Raw genomic sequence first — 22,733 nt, 5'->3', positions numbered from 1 at the left:
TAGAGGATAAAAAAGACTATAGCAGGCTATAGTCTAGCTAACCCATTTAGCGGTTTTATAAATACCATATATTGATAAATCGGCGCCCCTAATCTTGACTCCGACTTCCGAAAAGTCGTACCTAAGTAGTTTGATACCACTTCTTCCATGTACCACTTGTTCTGTGGACCCATATTACACCAAGAAGACCTTCTCCTAGACACTAATACGAGAGACCAACTCCTATTTATAGGACTCTATGGCTCATATGGTTTTGCCATGTGTCCATCTTCTACACACTTCTTTACATATATTTTAACTCTAGAATTTTTCTCATATTTATCTAACCATACAAATATCTAATTTCTAGAGTATTCCATATTTCACCAAGAAGCATGATGATCATGGTTCATGCATACTATCTAATCTTCTAGAAACTTCTCATAATTATGCATTTCTAGTTTCAACATCCTGCATAAATCCCTAAGTAATTTTGCATATAAACATGAAATCAAGAAAAATTCATGTAATGAAGTACGTCATGGATTTCATTCCCCCGTTATATCGTTGATGAAATACTAAATTTTATATATGATGAAGTTCAATACTAAACTAAAAATAAATAAAAACAAAATATATGATTTAGCTGACTAAATAACCCTAAATTGATTAGCAACCAGCAGCTTGGTGGGTTTTCTTTCTATTCCGCCAAAGAAGTGGAATCGAAAGCGTAATTCTGATTATATTGGCTTCAATAAACTGTGCACCAACAACCATCACGAGGATGCGAAATAGGATCCTGATTGCTAGTGACCCATCACATGCTTTGCAATGTGTTTCAAATGTAAATCTGAATAATTTACAGTTGAACATATGAAGCAACAAATTTGCCTTCTTGAGCAATGTTACGATGCATTAGTACACACCCAGGCAGATCTGGGCGCAGGAGCCGCGGGTCCACATGCAACTAATGTTGGCACCCAGTCTTCTTCATCCTGAGGAAGCTCACTAATGTGATTCTGGAAGGAATACCCGTGCCCGGCCTCTTCTTGATGGTGGTTGTCTTCCACGGCTTCCCGTCTCTTGCACCGCTCGTTGTTGTTGAGGTCACGTTGTAGAACTGCATGTAGACAAGCCGTGATCAAGACTAGAAACAAGCACATTAAAGTGAGAAAGTAAATTCTTCCAGAGGAAACTGGTCCAGTTGGGAGCATATTCACCTCACAGACACCATGCAGAAGCAGCCTCTGGAATGGGTCCTGGACATTCAGCACAAGCACATCTTTATCACTAGTATCTTCAATGAAGGCCCTAACTCGTTCCTTCAAACATGAAAGTGAGAAGCTAGCAAAGTAAGCAACTGACAAGCGGAGCCAAATGTGCTGGAAGAAAAATCAGTACAAGTTACATAAATAATGTGATGAAAATCATGTTTCTAAGTGAAAAGAACTCTGATCCAGATTCTGGTGAGGTGACCAAAAATTCACCTATCACGCATTGGTGCCAGTTTGAAGCCTGTAAATGTAAACACAAGGTTTCCAGCAAAGCAGGTGCCGATAATAAACCCACAATACAACATTTTTTTTCCAACGTATTTTTCTGACAAATCCTAGGCACCACCGAACTGGTTGTAATAGTCATCTGTGCTTTTACAAGCATAGTGCTAAACTGTTGAACTGGAAACTTCACAGTTATTAAACAGCTTTGTATAAATATATTTTATTTCATATACTTCACTTAAATCTTTTGAGCCTTGAAATAAATAACAAACTAGAAGTAGTATGATGTATTATCTACATGTGCTAAATAGTATATAGACGTACAAATACATAATCAACTAAGCAAGAGTTCAGATGTCTTCTTTACAAGAAAAACTAGTCAATCCTGAATCCATTTTAATCACTCTATAAATAGAACTCCAAACATGATCACTTTTTTGAGGGGGAAAAATAGAATGAACTTGGTTTTGCGGAAAAATAAAGTTAAACTAAAGGAACAAAGCTAGTACTTCATATATTTCAAGCAGATCGGGTAGGAAATTTCTCTTTAAAGATTCTCTTGTTTGGCAATCTATACGGCGCCAAGCATTCAGCGCAATTGCCTCATCTTCGTCCACATGAGTCCTTGGTTTTTCCGATGATATTTTCATGTGTTGCATCAATCTTGCCTACAAATAAGAAAAAAAAAATGCAAGTATAACTGATCCATAAACGACTGCATGCAATGGTAGTGTGACATACAAATCCTATCTCCCTTTTTAATATTTCACTAAATTATACTGTGAACCATGATGAACAGCATGTCGCTGGCAAGATAGGCACTAATATGCTACATACCTCAGCATCCATGTCAATGCTCCTGAAGGCATCCCATTCACCAACACTTGTCCTGCAGAATGCTGACAAGGGCAGTTCCTCACCTACATAATCATCATAATATGGAGATGAGCTTTTTCAAATTATACACAGGTAAATAAAGATCATGTATTTGATGCCTATGCTGAACGGAAGAGCAACTCCACATGAGCATCTATAAATGAAAACATATGATCTAAAAATAGAAGAGAAACGAGTGTATGCTTAACTCCGTAAATTTCAGAACTGCGTTACTTATGAAAAGATCAACATGTTTTAAGAGAAAATATCATCTTTATATGATTTTGTCAACAAAGTCTAGAGCTTTTCTGGCATACATTTACGTGGAGCAATCAAACCAGTTACAATGAATAGTTGAAGTACTGAACTGAAAAATCAAGAAAAATCATGTCAAAGAAAAAACTCAAGCAGCATTTGGAGTTTACCCCATGGTGGAGGAGCAAAGAGGCCTTTGATTTCCTCAACATGAAGCCGTGGGACAAGTTCAATCAGCAAGCGGTCATTCATCCATCTACGCGATCTCCGGTTACTGACCTGTGTAAAATTGTAATGGGTAAACCATCAACCTGCAGACCCCTAATACAAATCATAACATGTTTCATAATATATCAGAATTCTATTCCACTAAAGACTACAACAAAAAGATGCTATTTTTGCACATTTTCATTTTTACTTCTCATCACCAAAGACAAACAAAAATGAGCGGCAAGAGGTAGAAAGCAACACCAATTCAGATGAGTTTTCTCACCTTGGTGGCCATGTCCTCGAGGGCTTCAATCTTCCTCTCAATCAACTGTGAACGCGACCGAACGCCGTCGCCTGCGTCCATTACACCAAAAATTTCAGGAAAGTTCGCCACAGTTGCCCGATTTGGGGGAAAAACCGACATCGCCATTAGAGAATTTTCTGGTAAAGGGGCTACCTTTAGCGGAATCGAAGAGGGAAGAGTAGAACTCCTCCTCCCTCCGCAGCAGATCCGCGCTCGCCATGGTTGAAGCCTCGCACGATCTCGGTCTTGAACTGCTGCAGGCCTGCAGCTGTCGATGCGGTCGCCGGTGGTGCCGAAAGCGCGAGAGAACCGTGCCGCACCGCACAACCAGCCACGGTGTTTTTTCTAACCCTGTCCCTCATGAATGCCATCAACCTTGGCAACCAGCTACAGTGTGGTTTTGTATGCCGTTTCACATGAGAAGAAAGAAGCATGATCTGTGGCGTGAATTTCACGGCCACCATACGAAAGTGTAGCAGCGTACCACATTTTTTTGAAGCGAGTTTAATCGGGGGATCAGCAATTGGCATCCTGTCAACCTCCATGCAATGCTCCAACGTAAACATCCTATCCTATCCTCTAGCAGCTGAAAGCAGGAGCGAGCTTTGCTGCTTGCCTGCTTCTACTTGCGGCAGCAGCAGACCGGCCGGCCTTGACTGGGGCCGTGGCCCACCTTCCCGCCCGCAACCTTTCCGCACCGCCGGACTTGGGTTGGCGTGCCGTGCCGGCGCACGACGGCACGACCACGACGAGACGCCCACGCAAGCAAGCCGGCCGCCCGGAATATCCTAGATTTAAAAAATCCCCGCCCCGTGCCCGTGCTCCCCAAACGCCTCCATCCAAAAAAAGCCTTGGAAGTATCCATGCATGATGCATCCATTTGGGAAAAGGCGAATCAGCCCTTCGTTTATCCTGGCGTCCAAGGGCCTGTTTGGGACCGCCAGTAGGATAAGCGCGAGCGTGATAAGCGCAACGCGGCTCCCCGCCCGCTTCTGCGATTTTTGTCCACGCAGTTCAAATCCGGCGTTTTTCCTTTGCAGGCGGTCGAGATAAGCGCGAGCAACGCCGAGGCGTTCGGCGGGATTATCCGGTGTTTTTCGCGGATAAGCGTAGCGAACGCGGTCCCAAACACGCCCCAAATCTGGTGATTAAACGCCGTGGGTCCCCCACGCCCTCGGTCTCTCAGCTCTCAACTAGACGACAGCTCTCCCGCGGCGGCACGCCAGAAAACCGTCCTTCGTTTCGGGCGGGCAGTTCGTCCCCTCACCGTCCCACCACGCAACCTCGCACGGCACGAGAGCCATGGCGCCGCAGCAGGGTCAGCAGCAGGAGCAACCCCCAATGGACGCCGCCCGCCTCCGCCTCCGCGTGGTCTCCGCCCACCTCCGCCCTTCGGCGCCCGCCGCGGGGCGCGGCCTCGACGCCAACCCCACCGCCGGCGAGTACGCCCATGGTCCGTCCTCTTCCCTGTGTTTATTGCCTGCTGATACACGTAGGCGCCATCGTCCGTGCTCCCGCGTGGCGGCACTGGAGTTCGGATTCGAGTCGATGGGACTTGCAAAGCTAAGAACGGGAGGGAGGTCCGAAGTAGCGAGTTACAATAATGCCTTCGCCTTACTCCATCTCTTGTAGGCTAGTACTATCTCGGAACGAAAATAACACAGTACAGAATCGTCGCTTTGGCAATTCGCGCTGGATTGGGGATGTTGCCTTTTTACATCACAAGGCAAACAATTTTGAGACTCTGAAAAAGTGCTTTCAGCAACAAAATACGAGAATTTTGTATTTGGTTTAAGATTTGAATTGCGTCATGCTACTCGCTCCTACTGAACTGAGGAGAGCTGCCTAATCTGGTTCTCCTCCCTGTCGACGACCTGATTAGAGTAGGTGCTACTCCTCTCTGTCAACACATTACACATAGGACGCAAAGTTTCAGTTTTGTAACCGTATATGCATGCACTCACACTTCATAAACTATACTTCTGTATCTGTTTGTCAATGCCAGTGATATGAATCTACCCTGAAACGTGTCAGACATTAGCATCCACACCTTGATTGCTTCTGCTCCTTTTTCTGATGACTTGTTGCCCAGCCGGCGGCAGCCGATGCTTTCTCTATTCCAACTATGCATGTTTGAGTTGACCAACTTAAAAAAACTATCATTATTAATTCGCTCTACTATCTTTTCAGTGCAGGGTTACAGTGTGGTTCTCCCTGAGAAGTTGCAAACTGGAAAGTGGAATGTGTACAGGTAGGCTATCTATAATGTTATAAGCTGCTTTTTTTTTATTGTATGGTGGATCATAATTGTTATTCCCATCTCGCAGATCTGCACGGTCACCTCTTAGGTTGATAAATAGATTTCCTGAAAATCCAGATATTGGAACGCTGCATGATAATTTTGTGTAAGAATCCTCACCATCTCTCTTGGACATGCAACCTAACCAATGCTAGCTCTTTACTTCCTTAGGATGCTCCCATTACTTCTGTTTTTGGAATTGTACCCAACATTGATTCTCTTTAAAACCTAACTGGAAGAAGTTATCTGGAAGGCGTGCTTCTTTTCTTTTATTTTCGGAAACTTTGGTACTGAAAAAGAAAGGTATCTGGGTAAACTATGTGGGGCTAACATGCCAAACAGAGTTTATTTTTTTATATATTGTGGTAAAGTATGGTCTGAAAAAACTTCAATGCAGGAACTTCTATCTGACAGTTTTATGAAAGCTAGTAAAATTATAATGTCATTTTGCAGACTGCATGACTGTTGACTGATATGAAAAATGCCAATATTCAAATTTAAGTACTGTAAAAATCTCTCAGACGTGATAGTCTATGATATCCCATATTGACAGGTATGCAGTTGAGACATTTAGAGATTGTCGATACCTGGGAACAAGAATCCGTGAAGACGGAATGGTTGGAGAGTAAGGAACTAAAGAATGGCTACTGGATGCAATATTATCTCCTTCTTTACTATTTTTACCTGCCTTGTTCCACTCTTTAAAGCGTCAAATAATTTTTCAGTTACAAATGGATGACATATGGGGAAGCAAGTACGAGCAGGACTGCAATAGGTTCTGGTCTCATTCACTATGGAATACTTGAAGTGAGTCTTAACAGGCAACTTTCCATTTGTTTTTGTCTATCAACAAACAGATAATTTGTTGCACACAGAACCTACAGACTACAGTGTAGGGTGGTGAATTTTTTTGAACGTACATTAATAACTTGTCTAATTTCAGGGTGCACGCATTGGTCTGTATTTTATAAACAGACCTGAATGGATCATAGTTGATCATGCTTGTGCTGCATACTCATATGTATCTGTGCCACTTTATGACACCCTTGGTAGGTTCAAATCACAGATTTGCCCAAAACTCTTTGACATCATGATTCATCTAGTGACCATTTTGTGTATTGTACTTTCCTGTAGGTCCAGATGCAGTTCAATTCATCGTGAACCATGCAACAATAGAAGTTATTTTCTGTGTGCCTCAAACACTAAGCGCTGTAAGCTTTAATACCTTCCTCAACATTAGATAATTTCCAACACCTATAATCTATTTAAAGTTTAACCTAAACAACTAATGGAGATGCTTGCCTCTGGTCATACCAGTCCCAACTAGTTAGGTTGAACTGGCAAGTTATTCCCAGGAAGCTAGGCTATTTTTATTGTGAACATGAAAATTGCTCGTCTTAGATGCTTGGCAGTGTCAAAAAATCTTGGGATACTGCAGTTCCTAATGGATACGTCATGCTTTTGTGGGCCCTATCCATGTATGTGCACGTTAACGTGGTGGGTGTTGGGGTCTGATCCTGAAATGGGAGCTGCATGCACTACAGAGAACTTTTTTGTGATTACTAAAGTCATACATTTATTCTTGTTTAAAACAATAAACATTTTATGTCTATTATTGTTCAATTGAAATTGTAGATATATTCTCTGAAAAATAAGACCATTCGGTTTCCTATTTTCCTACCTATTGATTTTCTTTATTGAATGCAGCTGTTAAGCTTTATAACTCAAATGCCATGTGTTCGTCTTATAGTGGTAAGTCTGAACCATTCACAATTAACAATGTAACATTCATATCTTTAGGTTCTACTCTTTCCTTTTATTTTGTAACTTCTTTTGTTTAGGTAGTTGGTGGAGAAGATGTTAAGATTCCACCCACGCCCGCAAATACTGGAGTGCAAATTATAACTTATTCCACGCTACACAATCAGGTGGGTTTTCAAAAGAGGCTCGAGCTTTTATACTAAAACAATCCTGTTTACGCTGAACTGTTTTAAACACTACATAGATGTTTTCTCTTTATAATTCACTTCTAACAAGCCACATAATTCCAGTTAAATGAATATTATTTATTTGTACCTTAAGTTAAGAAACGTTATAGATGCCAACTATCCATTGTCAGTGACATTGATCTTGAATTGGCTAAGTCAACTTCACTATAAGCAATCTGCAATTGTTTTTTTTCTCTATTTCTGTTTGCTCCTGCCTTAATTTATTCTCCTTTTTTTTGTAAAAAATGTGCTAAATGGATTCATACCTTACAAAGTTGATATGCCATCTAGTCTGCATTTATGTTACACAGTTTATATGTGAAACCGCATGAGACAGTGTTTTGTTTTGGTTAAAAAAATGGTTTTAGCTAGAATGTGAAATTGAATCACTAGCTGATACTTGATAGTAAACTGACATGCTAAATGTCTGTTTCAGTGTATGAATATGAGCATATGATGTTACATTTGTATTTTACCATCTCGGATGCCATGCACATGAGAGCATATGGACAATCTTACTCAGCAGTAAATGTCCTCTTGTTCAAGTTGTGTTATCTTCTAACTGTTCAATGCTTATTGGTAGACAGTGTGTGCATGCTGGACATAGTCTTATATTTTATTTTTACGTTGATTAGCAGGTGCATTTCCAATGCAATTATTTCTGTATTCTGTTGCCACAAGTCCAATTTAGAAAGACATCTTGGTGTTTTATATTTGGATAAAAATATTAGCACCTCAATATGCTCACTTCTGCCCATATGTTATCTTCAGCTGTCTTATGAATTCCTTCCGATCTTTGATTTAGGGAAAGATGATCCCTCAACCTTTCCGACCTCCAAAACCTGATGACGTTGCTACTATTTGTTACACAAGTGGTACCACAGGTACTCCAAAGGTAAGTCATCTGTCCTTCTAATTATTATTCGTCTGTTGCTCCATCAGTAAATCTATTCTACTTCTGCATTTCAAACCTGTGATGTTGGATGCCAATATATTACCAGGGAGCTGTTCTTTCTCATGAGAACTTAATCGCAAATGTAGCAGGGTCAAGCCTGGATATTAAATTTTACCCCTCTGATGTGTAAGGATTCTACATTCACTCTAGAATTGTTTCTACTGGCAAGAAATTATTCTTGACGATACATTTTTCTACTTCCCACCTCAGCTATATTTCTTATTTACCCTTGGCTCACATCTACGAGAGAGCTAACCAGGTTGCATTGCTTCACTATGGCGTTGCCATTGGATTCTACCAGGGGGTATGCATATCTGAAACTATTTAGGATGATAGCCTTATAGTACGTTGCTTTTCTTTTTGCTTGAAGAACTACACAATTGGTATTACAATTTGATATGGATTCAGAAAGTAACTGGTTTTATAAGTGCTTGCACATCAGTAGGCAAAGGAGTATAGGACATCCTGTGCAATGCGCATTTGACGCATTTTCAGTATTGAGTATACTGCATAGGTGTTGCTAGTTTCTTCTCTAGTCATTTCTTGTGCTTCTACCTCTTTTATGTTCTGCCTTCTTGGGCTTTCTGCAATACACACAAGTTCATACATAATGTGGTACTAGTACGGTAACTTATTATTGCATGTCACAGTAATCTTTTACCTTCAATTATGGCTGTTTTCCATCTTTTTGATTAGTACGCTATGTTAATTTCCAGGATAATTTGAAGCTGATGGATGATCTGGCCGCTTTGAGATCAACAGTATTCTCAAGTGTTCCTCGGTTATATAACAGAATTTATGCAGCGTAATACAACTATACCAGTATTTAGATTTTTTTTTTGTTTGTACTTTGTGTTATTGCCTCTTGGGTTCCGAATCCAGGCAGTAACCAGCTGGTTAGTTGCCATTTTGAGATGAGAAAAAAGAAAAGAAATAGAAATAGAAATAGAAATGGGACTGGGATTATCATCAATTGACTTTTTACTGACTCAGAGCCAAGGTCTGAGAAACTACTAAGAAACAACTTTTAGACCGTATGAGGTCTGAGAAACTTACTGGAAAACAAGTGCCCAAAATGAAACTAGGTTTAAGCATTTGAAACTAAAAGGGCACCTATACAAACGACAAGCTTAAAGATAAGTGGATGCACGCAGGCAATCTGAACAGCAGATAATTGTAAATGGTTTTTGAACCATGTTTCTAGTCATATCTTCAATGAGGTTATTGTTTCTTCCTTTTTGGTACTGCTAACTAGCTAGATGCCTATTTACAGAATTACAAATGCTGTGAAGGAATCTGGTGGGCTGAAAGAAAGACTATTTCATACTGCATACAATGCCAAGAGGCAAGCAATTCTTAATGGTAAGAACGGTATGAAGTATGTCAAAGCAAGTCCCCATACTGTTTCCCTAGAAGTTGAAAAGACTTTTCCTATGTCTTTTGAACCTATCCTCCAACTGTTTCAAGCTAAAAAGTTAACATGTAGGCCCTTTCACCACTTGTCATTAGTCTATTTTATAATTTAACCGATTGTTATGTTTCCTACAAGGATACCTTCGTAAAATGATCGTTTCTTGCTTTAAGCTCATTTTAACTGTACTAAAAGATGCAAATTTTAATTTTTCATGCCATCATTTGATCAGAATTTCATCTCCTAATGTATAATAAAGTATTACTTCTATACTTTGTGTAATTAGGACGAAATCCATCGCCAATGTGGGACAGGTTGGTGTTTAACAAAATAAAAGCTAGGCTTGGTGGACGAGTGAGACTCATGACTTCAGGTGCTTCTCCATTGTCATCAGATGTCATGGAATTCTTAAGGATGTAAGCTGACTTCTTTTGAGCTCTCTTGGTGCCATATGATAGTTATTTGGAACTTTGCTTTACTACTAATAGTAAATATTGTTTGATTTCTTATAGATGCTTTGGTGGTGAAGTTCTTGAAGGCTATGGAATGACAGAGACATCTTGTGTCATCTCTACAACGGATATTGGTGATAAGTTAATTGGTCATGTTGGATCTCCAAACCCTTCTTGCGGTAAAGCTCTGTATTTGGATTTCCAAGGATATAATAATATTTGTTTATGTAAAACTTACGCTTATGTTGGCAGAAAATTGTATGAATTCAACTTAGTATATTAACAGTACATACTACAACAAAATTAGGAAAGCCATCATGAAATAGCTGCACTGAAGAAACTTATGTTTCTGAGTTGTCGTTATTTTTCAATTTATCAATTAAGGGTTATTATTGTGCTCAATATGCTGTCCACTTAGCAAATTCTAATAGTGCATTTTGATCTGACGTTCTTCAGAAAGAAAATTAGGTTGGCTTTTGTGTATTGATATTATTTCTCTTGACACAACTTAAATTATATTCTATCTCCAAGACTGCATGAAGTTTGTCCTTTTCCATTGCTATCGCTTTCTAATCAAATCCTTTTTTCTTGTTCAGAGGTTAAACTTGTGGATGTACCGGAAATGAATTATACTTCTGAGGATCAACCATATCCTCGTGGAGAAATCTGTGCTAGGGGACCTATAATTTTCCGTGGCTATTACAAAGATGAAGTTCAAACGTAACTTGCTACCCTTCACTTCTATTTACATTTCTATATTATTTTTCAGTGAGCTAAAATAAATTCATTTGACAAACTGCAGAAGAGAGGTCATTGATGAAGATGGTTGGTTACACACTGGAGACATAGGTTTGTGGCTGCCTGGAGGGCGCTTAAAAATTATAGATAGGTAAATCTGAATGATGTACTCTTAGGTATTCCAAAATTTCTTTGGACTTGTGATTATATTTGTGTGGATGTGCTTTCATTTAGATTGATGTGTCTAAAGCTTTGAAAAAGCAGAAAAATTAGCCAAATGAATCAAGTGGAAACCTCAACCATCTGTTTAGATTTTCTAAGTTTTCAACCACTCCAATTCCAAATCTTAATAGTAATCTTCTTGTTTGGTATTTGGGTGGGATTTAAAGCACATTCATCTATGTCCAAACATTCCAACATCAAACTAATAGGCTCCCATTAAAACATATTATGAGTTCTAACCTGTTGGTGTAGCAAAGACCTAACTGCATTGGCTGCATCTCCCCCCCCCCCCCCCCCCCCCCCCATTTTCTGTCTGTAAATACATTGACTATATTGCAATCACGTGTCCCCATCAGCATCCCAACTCGCCTGTGTTGCCACCCCAGCAACTATCGTGATGGCTCTGGAAGAGGGATCCACCTCTGAGGAGTCAGGGTCTGACTGGGCCAGATCAGCTGAATGCAACATGTGATTAGTGCTGGTGTCATTCAGTGATTGCTTAGACCTGGTGTAACGTGCAACTCATGCCACTTTAGCAGCAAAGGCAGTTTACTAATTGATAACATGGCAGCATTGTTTACTACTAATGTTTTCCAAATGCATGCTTAAAAGTAATAGCAGATTTTCAACCTACGAATAAAACAGCAAACCACAATGGATAATGCACAAAATAACATAAAAATCTTGCTCCATTATTGTAGCATCAAACCTGGTCTTGGCCTTTCATGATGCACTGTATTTCATTTAAATAATTACCTATTCTCTTTCTGGTAATTCTTCCTATGCTATTTAACTAAATATAATTCAATTAAACTCTATTTGGTCTGAAGTTTTCTCCTGAGTTGCTAATTGTTTTATACTTTTCTGGGCTCAAGGAAAAAGAACATTTTCAAGTTAGCGCAAGGGGAGTACATAGCTCCGGAGAAGATCGAGAATGTCTATGCTAAGTGCAAGTTCATTGCTCAATGCTTTGTATATGGTAATAATATTCATGACTCTGTATGAGCTGAAACCATCAAGTACTGTCATGTATATCTAAAGCTGTTAATTTGGATGCAGGTGATAGTTTCAACTCTTCCCTAGTTGCCATTGTAGCTGTTGAACCTGAGGTATTGAAGGCTTGGGCTGCATCAGAAGGAATTCAGGTAAAGATATCTTAATTGCATTTGTCTCCTACTAAAAACACAGTTTCCACACTGATCCAATTTAGAAATGTAAACGGAGCATAATTTTTTGGGATGTTGTGGAATATTAGGATGTTGCATCTTCCAGCTTAGGTTCTTACCACTGCGTCATCATCCGGGCTTCTAAACGGTTTACCTGACACGAAACACTCGTCTCTTTTTAAAGTAGAGTCACAGATAGAAGGTCTAGATTTGTAAATCCTGTTTATATCCTAAATGCTCTTTCTGACATGCAGTACGAGGACTTAAGACAGCTCTGCGCTGATCCTAGAGCAAGAGCCGCTGTCCTGGCTGACATGGATTCCATTGGAAAGGAAGCTCAGGTATATTTCTTCACTTGTGACCCGTCTGAATGAAAGTGGTTTGTCTGTCATCGACGAGTCTTCCTATTATTGACTTCTTTATGCATATTTTACCAGCTAAGAGGTTTTGAATTTGCTAAAGCTGTTACCCTTGTTGCTGAACCATTCACATTGGAAAATGGTCTCCTCACCCCAACGTTCAAGGCAAGCCCACTGGCTTCTGTTTCAGGAGGTTTCAATACTAAAATTCTGACGCACTCCATCTCAATGCTTTTTTAGGTCAAAAGGCCGCAAGCCAAGGCATACTTCGCAAAAGAGATCTCAGATATGTACGCGCAATTGCGAGAGGCCGAGTCAGCTAAGCCGAAGCTATAGTCGCTAGTGTAATTATCCGCAAATAGCCATTGTTAGATAATTAGGCAAATTCATGTTTAATTTATTCTATAAAAATGATGCAAGAAAGATTAACATGATATCATATATGTGCTTGTCCAAATAATACATCATCAACATCATCATGAAAAATATTCCAATGCCAAACAGCAAGACATGACATGTGATATTTCTTAATAAAAACACGTTAAACATGCTGTAGACACTAGACACAAAATTACTGATTTTCAGAATTAAATCGGCATACCCAGCGGCAGAGTCGGAAGCACCCGAAAGCGACATGGTGCTTTGTCGATGTAGTCGTCCCGCTTGGTGCAGTGCAGAAAAGTTGTTGTGAAGATCCCGCTCGTTCGCCTAGCGCCGGGAAGAAGTCGTGCCGCGCCGTCGCCCGAACAGGAAGAAGTTGACGTCGCCGCAGGGAACAGGGAACAGAAACGAGTAGTCGTGCCACCGCTGACACTCCCCAAAAACGTGATTGCCGTCCTCACCCGAGCAGGTGAACCCAGCGGACGGAGACGTTTCGGAGGCCTACTCTTCCATCTCGTGTGCGCGCAGGAGACGGAATGGGAAAACTCAGAGTACTGCTGGATTGTGATTGTCGCAAGTTTTTTTTAACTGAAGGTGGTCTACTTGACTTATAGCAAAGGAAGACAGAAGGCTAGAAGCCGCCCGCAGCTACCAGAGGAGACGATAAGTCTCTCACGCATGTAGCAGCGCTTGCACAAGAGCATGCATGCAGCAATGCATGCAGCACTAATTTGGTTAGTAACTCCTGTAATTAGTGACCACATGCACCAGAGCCTGCAGCAATACATGCATCACTAATTTTGGTTGATAACTCCCATAATTAGTGACAAGAATTAGGCCATGCCCGTCCGTTTGTTTGCCATGCATGTCCACGCTCACAATTAAAGCACTTAATGTGCAATATTGGACCATAGAGTTTTATTAGATTTATTAAATATTAATGGCCCAAATGCACATTATATCTAACAATCCCCACCAAACTCTAAGGTACAATGCGAAAATATCTCAGAACCACAATTCTTTTATATACCAGTGTTTCGATGGAGACTGTTAAGTTGAACATCCATCTAGAATAATAGCTACATTCAGCCACAACTGATCAATGGACAAAGCCTTGAATTGACAGTTTTGTGTGAGATGAATTTCGCTAGAATCCTTAACTGATACTAGGCTGCAAAGAGCATTCCCTCTGTTTGAAACTTATAAGTCACACTTCCTGGCCTTTTCATGAGTATTTAGAGATTACCCACATCTCATAGATTGTGACTAGCAATCGAACTCATATAGGTGTGTTCCTTTTAGGATGTCCTGTAGGTCAACATCCCTACTATACAAAGCCACACGGAACACATTAATAAATTAATCAACCTCCCTTACAGTATTGGAGAGACGGTGCATCTCAAATGAGCTAGACTTTATTCTAAGGAGTCTCTCCCTCGGCCATCCACTAGCTTGTTTCGCCATCCTAATTCACGGGATCTCCGATCACAAAGGACATGTTACCACTATGGAATGACTTCAAGTGGGTCTCAAGCCCAACTCCCTCGATGCACCTTCTATCACATTGCGTGATAGATCCTTAGTAAACTGATCTGCCAGATTATTAGATGTATGGACATAATCCAATGATATTACTCCGGAGTTTCTCAATTTTCTGACAGTCTTCAGGCGACTTTTCACATGCCTTGTAGATTTCATATTATCCTTAGAACTGTTCACCTTTGTTATCACAGTTTGGTTGTCACAGTTCATGGATATAGCCGGTATAGGTTTCTCAACAATCGGCAAATCCATAAGGAGCTCACGTAGCCATTCGGCTTCAGCGCCAGTAGTGTCCAATGCTGTCAGTTCTGCTTCCATTGTAGACTTCGTTAAGATAGTCTGCTTGCAAGACTTCCAGGAAACAATGTCACCTCCAAGCAGGAACACATATCCGCTTGTGGCATACAGGTCATCAGCATCAGAAATTCAATTAGCATCACAATAACCTTCTAGTACCCTTGGATACCCGGTAAAGTGAATGCCATAACTCATTGTGCCTTTTAGATAGCGTAGTACTCTCTCAAGAGCACCCCAGTGAATATCTCCCGGATTTGACACAAACCGGTTTAGCTTGCTCACAGCAAACGAGATATCAGGCCTAGTCGCACTAGCCAAATACATGAGAGAACCAATTATTTGTGAATATCTCAGTTGGTCTCTTGCAATTTTCCGATTTTTTCTCAAAATCACGCTTGGGTCATAAGGAGTTGGAGCTGGTGAACAGTCATCGTACTTAAAACGATTTAATACCTTTTTCACATAGTGGGACTGCACAAGAGTAACCCCACCATTTTCTTCTTCTCTCAAAAGCTTAATGTTGAGAATAACATCAGCCTCACCCAAGTCTTTCATCTCAAAATTGTTAGACAAAAAATTCTTCACTTCTTTGATCACATCGACATTATTCCCGAATATCTAAATGTCATCCACATATAAGCACAAAATGACACAATTGCCTCCACTGAACCGATAGTATACACACTTATCAGCTTTATTCACCACAAAGCCGGCTGATGTTAAAGTTTTATCAAATTTCTCATGCCATTTCTTTGGTGCTTGCTTTAGGCCGTATAAGGATTTTAGCAGCTTACACACCTTACCCTCTTGACCTTTTGCCACAAATCAATCAGGCTGATCCATATAGATCTCTTCCTCAAGCTCTCCGTTCAAAAAAGCTGTCTTAACATCCATCTGATGAATGAGAAGACCGTGTGAGGCAGCCAAGGATATTAGCACACGTATGGTGGTCAGTCGGGCAACTGGTGAATAAGTGTCAAAATAGTCCTCTCCTTCCTTTTGTGTATAGCCTTTAGCAACTAGCCTTGCCTTGTACTTCTCAGCAGTACCATCAGGCCTCATTTTCTTTTTGAACACCCATTTACACCCCACAGGTTTACATCCATAAGAACGATCAACCACTTCCCAGGTCCCATTAGACATAATAGAATCCATCTCACTTTGCACTGCTTCCTTCCATAAGTCAGCATCAATGGATGAATATGCCTCGGCAATGGTTGTGGGAGTGTTTTCCGCGAGGTATATAATAAAGTCCTCACCAAAGGATTTTGCAATCCTTTGTCTCTTGCTTTTTCGAGTGACTGTATTATTGTCCTCCTCAGGAGTTTCCACATGAGTTTCAAAATCATCATTATTTATCAGTTCATGGACATCCTCAGAAGAAATAGAATTATGACTAGAAATGCTAGGTGTATTTTTCATGGGAAATTCATCTTCAAAAAATATTGCATCTCTCGATTCCGTGATAGTACCCTCATATATATCCGGTATTTTGGAATTTATTATCAAAAATCTATAACCCACGCTGTGTATAGCATAACCAAGAAAAACACAGTCAACGGTTTTGGGTCCAAGCTTTCGCTTCTTGTTAATTGGCACATGCACCTTTGCCAAAAAACCCCATGTTCGCAGATATGAGAGATTTAATCTCTTTTTCTCCCATTCCTCGAATGGTGTAATTTTTTTGTTCTTTGTGGGCACCCTATTCAGGACATGACAAGCTGTCAAAATCGCCTCACCCCACCATTCCTTAGATAGTCCCGCAGTTTCTAACATGGCGTTAACCAAATCAGTTAGAGTACGGTTCTTCCTCTCAGCAATCCCATTGGATTGAGGTGAGTATGGTGGTGTCCTCTCATGAATAATTCCATGCTCCGCGCAAAACTCAGAAAACTCATTTGAGAAATATTCTCCACCGCGGTCAGAACGTACCCGTTTAATTTTCTTTTCAAGCTGGTTTTCTACCTCAGCCTTATAGATTTTAAAATAATGCAACACTTCATCCTTTGTTTTTAACAGATACACATAGCAAAAATCTAGTGCAATCATCTATAAGCGTCATGAAATATTTCTTGCCACCTTTGGTCAATATTCCATTCATCTCACAAATATCTGAATGAATTAATTCAAGCGGTGCCAACTCTCTCGCCGCAGCAGTCTTGTGAGACTTGCGAGGTTGTTTTGCTTCAACACACACATGGCACTTTGAATTTTTGACCACATCAAATTTAGGAATTAAATTCAAACTAGCTAAGCGAGACATGCAACCAACATTAACATGACATAACCTCGAATGCCAAATATTAGTCTCAACATTACTAACCACATTGTTCACAGATTTAAAGCAAGTATCAACCAAAGACAAGCGGAACAAGCCTCCGCTCTCATAGCCTTTTCCAACAAAAGTTCCATATTTAGAAACAACACATTTATTGGATTCAAATACTAGCTTATAACCTTCACGACAGAGTAAGGAGCCACTAATCAAGTTCTTCTTTATTGAGGGGACATGATGCACGTTCTTGAGCTGCACGGTCTTTCCCGAAGTAAGTTTCAGATTGACCGTACCAACACCATGAACAGCTGCACGCACTCCATTCCCCATCAGCAAGGAGGCAGCCCGCCCGGTCTGGTAAAAAGAAAACAAGGAAAAATCAGCACACACATGAATATTTGCACCGGTATTAACCCACCAATCAAGTGAATAACAAACTGAAAATGCAAAAGGTAAAAATTTACCATACCCAGAAGTTGCAGCTTCAGTCTCAACGGTGTTGACTGATTTCTGTGTAGGAGGCTTCCATTTAGCCTCAGGACACTCTCTTGCAAAGTGCCCAGTCTTGCCACAGGTGAAACAGTTCATCTTTTCCTTAGTCATATTTTTTCCCCTTCTTGAAAGAAGTGGAGGGCTTTGTAGGGTCGAGATGGCGGACTAGAGGGGGGGTGAATAATCCTTTCTAAAACTAATTGCGCGGGCTAACCGAAACTTATGCGGAATTGAAACTATTCGCTTAGCCAAGACTTCACCCCTCTAACTATGACTCTAAGGCACCTCCAAAAAGATCATACACAAAACAAATAGAGTGCCAAGCTAGCAAGAGCTCTCCTAACAATTCTAATGCCAAGCCACACAAGTCTAAGCACTAGTACTTCACAAACAAGGGAAGCTCCTACACAATTCTAATGAGCAAAAGCACAAAACCAAACCTAAGCTCACTAGAAGCTCAAGGAGAAGGATACACAATCCAAACCCAAGAGCTCAACTTGCTTAGCTACACAATCTAAGCAAGATCAACTAATTAAACTACACAAGCTAACTAGTTACACTAGGATCTCTACTTCTAGCTACACAAGCAAGAAGATGATTAGCAAGCTACACAAGCTAACTATTCACTAGAGAGCAACTACACAAGCACAAGATATATATGAATGTAAATACAAGGCTTGTGATTTGGAGAATGCAAACCACCAAGAAGAGTAGACAAAAATGACACGGTGATTTTTATCCTTAGGTTCACTTGGTTGCCACCAAACTAATCTCCGTTGAGACAAGCTCCAAGATTGCCGCCGATCCTCTTGCTAGTGGTGACTCTCAAGTCACACTCTCCCACGTGGAGTGCTCACACTGAGCTCTAGCACATGATCCGGCCGAACCACTTGTTGCTCTTCACGTCTCGCTCAACTAGAGTTGCTCTTCGCGGCTCCCGCGGGGTGAGCATAATACCCCTCACAATTTCTTCTCCAGAGCACCGCACAATCTTCTTGCGGGCTTCAACGGAGCCTCTTGCCACCAAGCCGTCTAGGAGGTGGCAACCTCCAAGAGTAACAAGCACACCAGCTTGCAACACGATCACCTAGTGCCACTCGATGCAATCTCTCAAAGCAATCGCACTAGAATCGCTCTCTCACTCGATCGGATGATTACTATCAAGTTAGAGTGAGTAGAGGGCTCTCAAGCACTCTCACACATGGACACCAAGTCCCCAAGGTGCTCAGCAACCTCAAATGGCCGGCCACACCCTCTATTTATAGAGGGAGGCCCCAAACTAGCCGTTACACTCAAAACCCGTGAAAACAGAGTTTTCGCGGACTGTCCGCCTCACAAAGACCGGACCGTCCGCCATTCAAAACCAACGGCTAGAACTGCAATGATTATGTATCAGAGTCGACCGTTAGAGCCCTGGGCGGACTGTCCGCACCCCTGGGGCGGACTGTCCGCGGTTCAAAACTTCGATCCAACCGTTTTGCAAACGTCTCTGACTAAATCTGGAAGTGACCGGTGGACTGTTCGCACCAAAGGGGCGAACTGTCCGCCGTTCAAAAAGTGAGCACACACAGAAACCGCAGTGTTTCTGTCCCAGAATTTTCAGTAGGAGGCGGACCGTCCGCCCCCAAGGACCGGACGGTCCGCAGTTCATTTTGGACACCCAAGACAGAACTATCAAGTTTCTGCGCCCGTTTCAGCTTTTAAAGGCGGACCGTCCGCCCCCAAGGACCGGACGGTCCGCAGTTCATTTTGGACCACCAACAGAGCCAAAAACGGTTCTATTCAAGCTCATTCGAGATAACGGCGGACCGTCCGCCCCCCTGAGCGGACCGTCCGCAGGTATATTTCCAGCAGAAATGTACCTCGATAAAACGGCCATAACTCTTAGCTCCGATGTCCAAATTAGGTGATCTTGGACTCTATAGAAAGCTAATTCAGAGGGCTACACAACCCAACTGAATATTTGATCCAAAACACAATGGATCAAAGCAGTATTTCACTCCAAGAGCCAACCTAATCTCCGAAGAACACCGAAAAGCCTTTCTTGCTTCCCCAAGTTGATAAACATCAACTCCAACTCTTTCTCCTTTGCAAATGTGCCAACAACACCACGTGAACAACACCATGCGCATGTGTGTTAGCATTTCACAAACATTTTCAAAGGATTTTCACTTGATCTCACCACGCCACTCGATCCTAGCAACATCGCAATGTTAGATCGCTCAAGTGGCACTAGATGACCGATATGCAAACAAGTTTGCCCCTCTTGATAGTACGGCCATCTATCCTAAATACGGTCATGCACTTCTCTACACAATCTTTGACCGGTGAAATGAAATGCCCTACAAGTCATACCTTTGCCTTGCGCATTCCATTTCATCTTCCCAAATGTTGATGCCACACAAGCACCAAAACTCCATCAAGCCTTTTGATCATCATCACGAGTCAACACTTGGCTTGATCTTTCTTAAATGATATGATCCACTCCATATCATCACATGACCTCTTTGGTCCATCGATCTTGACCTTGCTCGCTCTTCACCGTTGCCTCGGTCCATCGGCGCCAAATCTTGCCCAAGCTTCACCGCCTCGCGGTCCCTTGCTTCAAAGCCTTGATTTGCCCTTCTCCATTGCAACCGGTCCATCAAGCCAAGCCTTGTCTTGATCTTCTCCACTTTGGTCACATAACTCCATGTCATGTCTCATATGCAATGAGCTCCTCAATCACACTATATGAGCATAGCATCAACCCTTAGTCATTTCTCCTCCATGGCACATGTTGCTCATACTAGTGTCTTTGTGTGGACTAATCTGCTGTGTATCTCAACATAAACACTTATTAGTCCACCTAAGTTGTCACTCAATTACCAAAACCAAACAAGGGCCTTTCAGGCTTCTGCTTAAGCTCTTGCTGAAATATATGCATCAATGAGAGAATCTCCAATGACGCTCAGCAAGCCACCCCTACAATTGGTGTCATCATGATCGAACTGACGTTGATCATCAACGGTTCGAACAGTGGCAAGCATCTCAGTCACCACATAAAAGCAACGCATAGAGGACAACCACAGAATAGTTTTCTGGCGCCATCTCTTATAGTGAGTGCCCTCAAACGGCGGTGGTTTCAACATACTCGCAAAGCCAACAGAGGAAAATTGCCTATAATCACATTTTGGATTGTTAGATAATTAGGCAAATTCATGTTTAATTTATTCCATAAAAATGATGCAAGAAAGATTAACATGATATCATATATGTGCTTGTCCAAATAATACATCATCAACATCATCATGAAAAATATTCCAGTGCCAAACAGCAAGACATGACATGTGATATTTCTTAATAAAAACACGTTAAACATGCTGTAGACACTAGACACAAAATTACTGATTTTCAGAATTAAATCGGCATACCCAGCGGCAGAGCCGGAAGCACCCGAAAGCGACATGGTGCTTTGTCGATGTAATCGTCCCGCTTGGTGCAGTGCAGAAAAGTTGCTGTGAAGATCCCGCTCGTTCGCCTAGCGCCGGGAAGAAGTCGTGCCGCGCCGTCGCCCGAACAGGAAGAAGTTGACGTCGCCGCAGGGAACAGGGAACAAAAACGAGTAGTCGTGCCACCGCTGACACTCCCCAAAAACGTGATTGCCGTCCTCACCCGAGCAGGTGAACCCAGCGGACGGAGACGTTTCGAAGGCTTACTCTTCCATCTCGTGTGCGCGCAGGAGACGGAACGGGAAAACTCAGAGTACTGCTGGATTGTGATTGTCGCAAGTTTTTTTTTAACTGAAGGTGGTCTACTTGACTTATAGCAAAGGAAGACAGAAGGCCAGAAGCCGCCCGCAGCTACCAGAGGAGACGATAAGTCTCTCACGCATGTAGCAGCGCTTGCACAAGAGCATGCATGCAGCACTAATTTGGTTAGTAACTCCCGTAATTAGTGACCACATGCACCAGAGCATGCAGCAATACATGCATCACTAATTTTGGTTGATAACTCCCATAATTAGTGACAAGAATTAGGTCATGCCCAGTCCGTTTGTTTGCCATGCATGTCCACAGCTCACAATTAAACCACTTAATGTGCAATATTGGACCATAGAGTTTTATTAGATTTATTAAATATTAATGGCCCAAATGCACATTATATCTAACAGCCATATGGGTGGATTCTGCAATTGTAGTTATACAAGATCACGAAATAAGTCAATCTTTTTTACTGACTCGGCAAATAATGATTCCTGCTGTAGACATACTTGGTGCCCCTTCACATAGTACATGAGACTGGATAGGTGTAATAAATGGTGCTACTTAACTGACAAAAACATTCTGCCGAGAAATTTTTCGTACTACAAATAAATGCAACAGTAGCAAAGCTGTCCATTCTGTACAAAAACCTTGTCTCCGTTGGGAGAATCGCTGGCGGCTGATAACTAACAAAAGGAAGCCACTCTCCTTTAAACACATAATAATAAGTACTCCCTCAGCCCAGTTAGGAGGTGTGGGACTGAAAACGAGCGGTTTTTTTTATTTTTTTATTTTTTGTTTTTGTTTTTTACAAAAATATATTTTCGTGTTTGAAATTTACATGAATATACTCCGACCGCCCGGCTACTGAGCGGCAATGTCATTTTTATAAAAAAATTTATGAAAAATTTACGCCCAGATCCCTGGAGGACCGGTCGTCCGGCAGCGGGACGGCCGCCCCCCTCGCCCGGCTGCACCCAGATACTGACCCTCTCATGCATCAGTCTCACTCTCACACATGCATGCATGCGCGCGCGTCAGTATTTTATCGCTGCGCCGCATGCTGCCGCGTACAGCGCGGCGGCAGGAGCCGAGCACGTGCGCGCGCGACGCTCTCGATTACCGGCGATTAAGGCCCCGTTTAGTTCCCAGAAATTTTCACCCAAAAATTTTCACCTCCCGATGTACATGACGACGATTTTTTTGAGCCTAATTAGGGCATGATTGGCCATAAGTGCTACAGTAACCCACATGTGCTAATGATGCGGTCAAAGGCCTCAAAATATTCGT

The 22,733-nt window shown here is 41.7% G+C and overlaps 2 protein-coding genes across 6 annotated transcripts; one reads left to right on the top strand and one right to left on the bottom strand.

Moving 5' to 3' along the window:
* Positions 1 to 710: 710 nt before the first annotated feature.
* On the bottom strand, positions 711 to 3,577 carry LOC120663550. The gene is made up of 7 exons (XM_039942409.1): positions 3,277 to 3,577; positions 3,103 to 3,173; positions 2,780 to 2,888; positions 2,316 to 2,398; positions 1,988 to 2,146; positions 1,200 to 1,301; positions 711 to 1,099 (listed from the first exon to the last, which is right to left on the bottom strand). The coding sequence occupies exons 1-7, from the start codon at positions 3,341 to 3,343 to the stop codon at positions 947 to 949; spliced, it is 744 nt and encodes a 247-aa protein (XP_039798343.1). The 5' UTR covers positions 3,344 to 3,577; the 3' UTR covers positions 711 to 946.
* A 689-nt stretch (positions 3,578 to 4,266) lies between these two features.
* LOC120663548 (long chain acyl-CoA synthetase 6, peroxisomal-like) lies at positions 4,267 to 22,033 on the top strand. 5 transcript variants are annotated; one of them, XM_039942406.1, is made up of 24 exons: positions 4,300 to 4,576; positions 5,314 to 5,374; positions 5,451 to 5,528; positions 5,976 to 6,047; positions 6,148 to 6,229; positions 6,366 to 6,471; positions 6,557 to 6,633; positions 7,130 to 7,174; positions 7,264 to 7,350; positions 8,216 to 8,305; positions 8,412 to 8,491; positions 8,576 to 8,669; positions 9,082 to 9,170; positions 9,639 to 9,727; positions 10,063 to 10,192; positions 10,289 to 10,407; positions 10,825 to 10,948; positions 11,031 to 11,117; positions 12,064 to 12,167; positions 12,248 to 12,333; positions 12,609 to 12,695; positions 12,792 to 12,878; positions 12,954 to 13,079; positions 21,858 to 22,033. In XM_039942406.1, the coding sequence occupies exons 1-23, from the start codon at positions 4,426 to 4,428 to the stop codon at positions 13,047 to 13,049; spliced, it is 2,121 nt and encodes a 706-aa protein (XP_039798340.1). In that variant the 5' UTR covers positions 4,300 to 4,425; the 3' UTR covers positions 13,050 to 13,079; positions 21,858 to 22,033. The 5 variants fall into 5 exon arrangements, 4 of the variants coding, with proteins under 4 accessions (XP_039798340.1, XP_039798339.1, XP_039798342.1 ...); XM_039942405.1 differs by having other exon boundaries at positions 4,301 to 4,576; positions 12,954 to 13,073; positions 21,852 to 22,033; XM_039942408.1 differs by having other exon boundaries at positions 4,343 to 4,576; positions 5,319 to 5,374; positions 12,954 to 13,073; positions 21,852 to 22,033.
* Positions 22,034 to 22,733: the final 700 nt, after the last annotated feature.

This window comes from Panicum virgatum, chromosome 3N (assembly GCF_016808335.1).
Source record: "Panicum virgatum strain AP13 chromosome 3N, P.virgatum_v5, whole genome shotgun sequence".
Lineage (NCBI taxonomy): Eukaryota > Viridiplantae > Streptophyta > Magnoliopsida > Poales > Poaceae > Panicum > Panicum virgatum.
Note: the sequence above shows the minus strand (reverse complement) of the source record. Positions and strands in the feature narration are given on the sequence as shown.

Coding starts and splice junctions, on each gene's coding strand:
- LOC120663550 (XM_039942409.1), bottom strand. CDS start 3,343: ATGGCGAGCGCGGATCTGCTGCGGAGGGAGGAGGAGTTCTACTCTTCC. Junction 3,174..3,276: donor CCTCTTCGATTCCGCTAAAG/GTAGCCCCTTTA, acceptor TAATGGACGCAG/GCGACGGCGTTCGGTCGCGT. Junction 2,399..2,779: donor CTTTGCTCCTCCACCATGGG/GTAAACTCCAAA, acceptor ATGATTATGTAG/GTGAGGAACTGCCCTTGTCA.
- LOC120663548 (XM_039942406.1), top strand. CDS start 4,426: ATGGCGCCGCAGCAGGGTCAGCAGCAGGAGCAACCCCCAATGGACGCC. Junction 8,670..9,081: donor CCATTGGATTCTACCAGGGG/GTATGCATATCT, acceptor GTTAATTTCCAG/GATAATTTGAAGCTGATGGA. Junction 10,949..11,030: donor TACAAAGATGAAGTTCAAAC/GTAACTTGCTAC, acceptor GACAAACTGCAG/AAGAGAGGTCATTGATGAAG.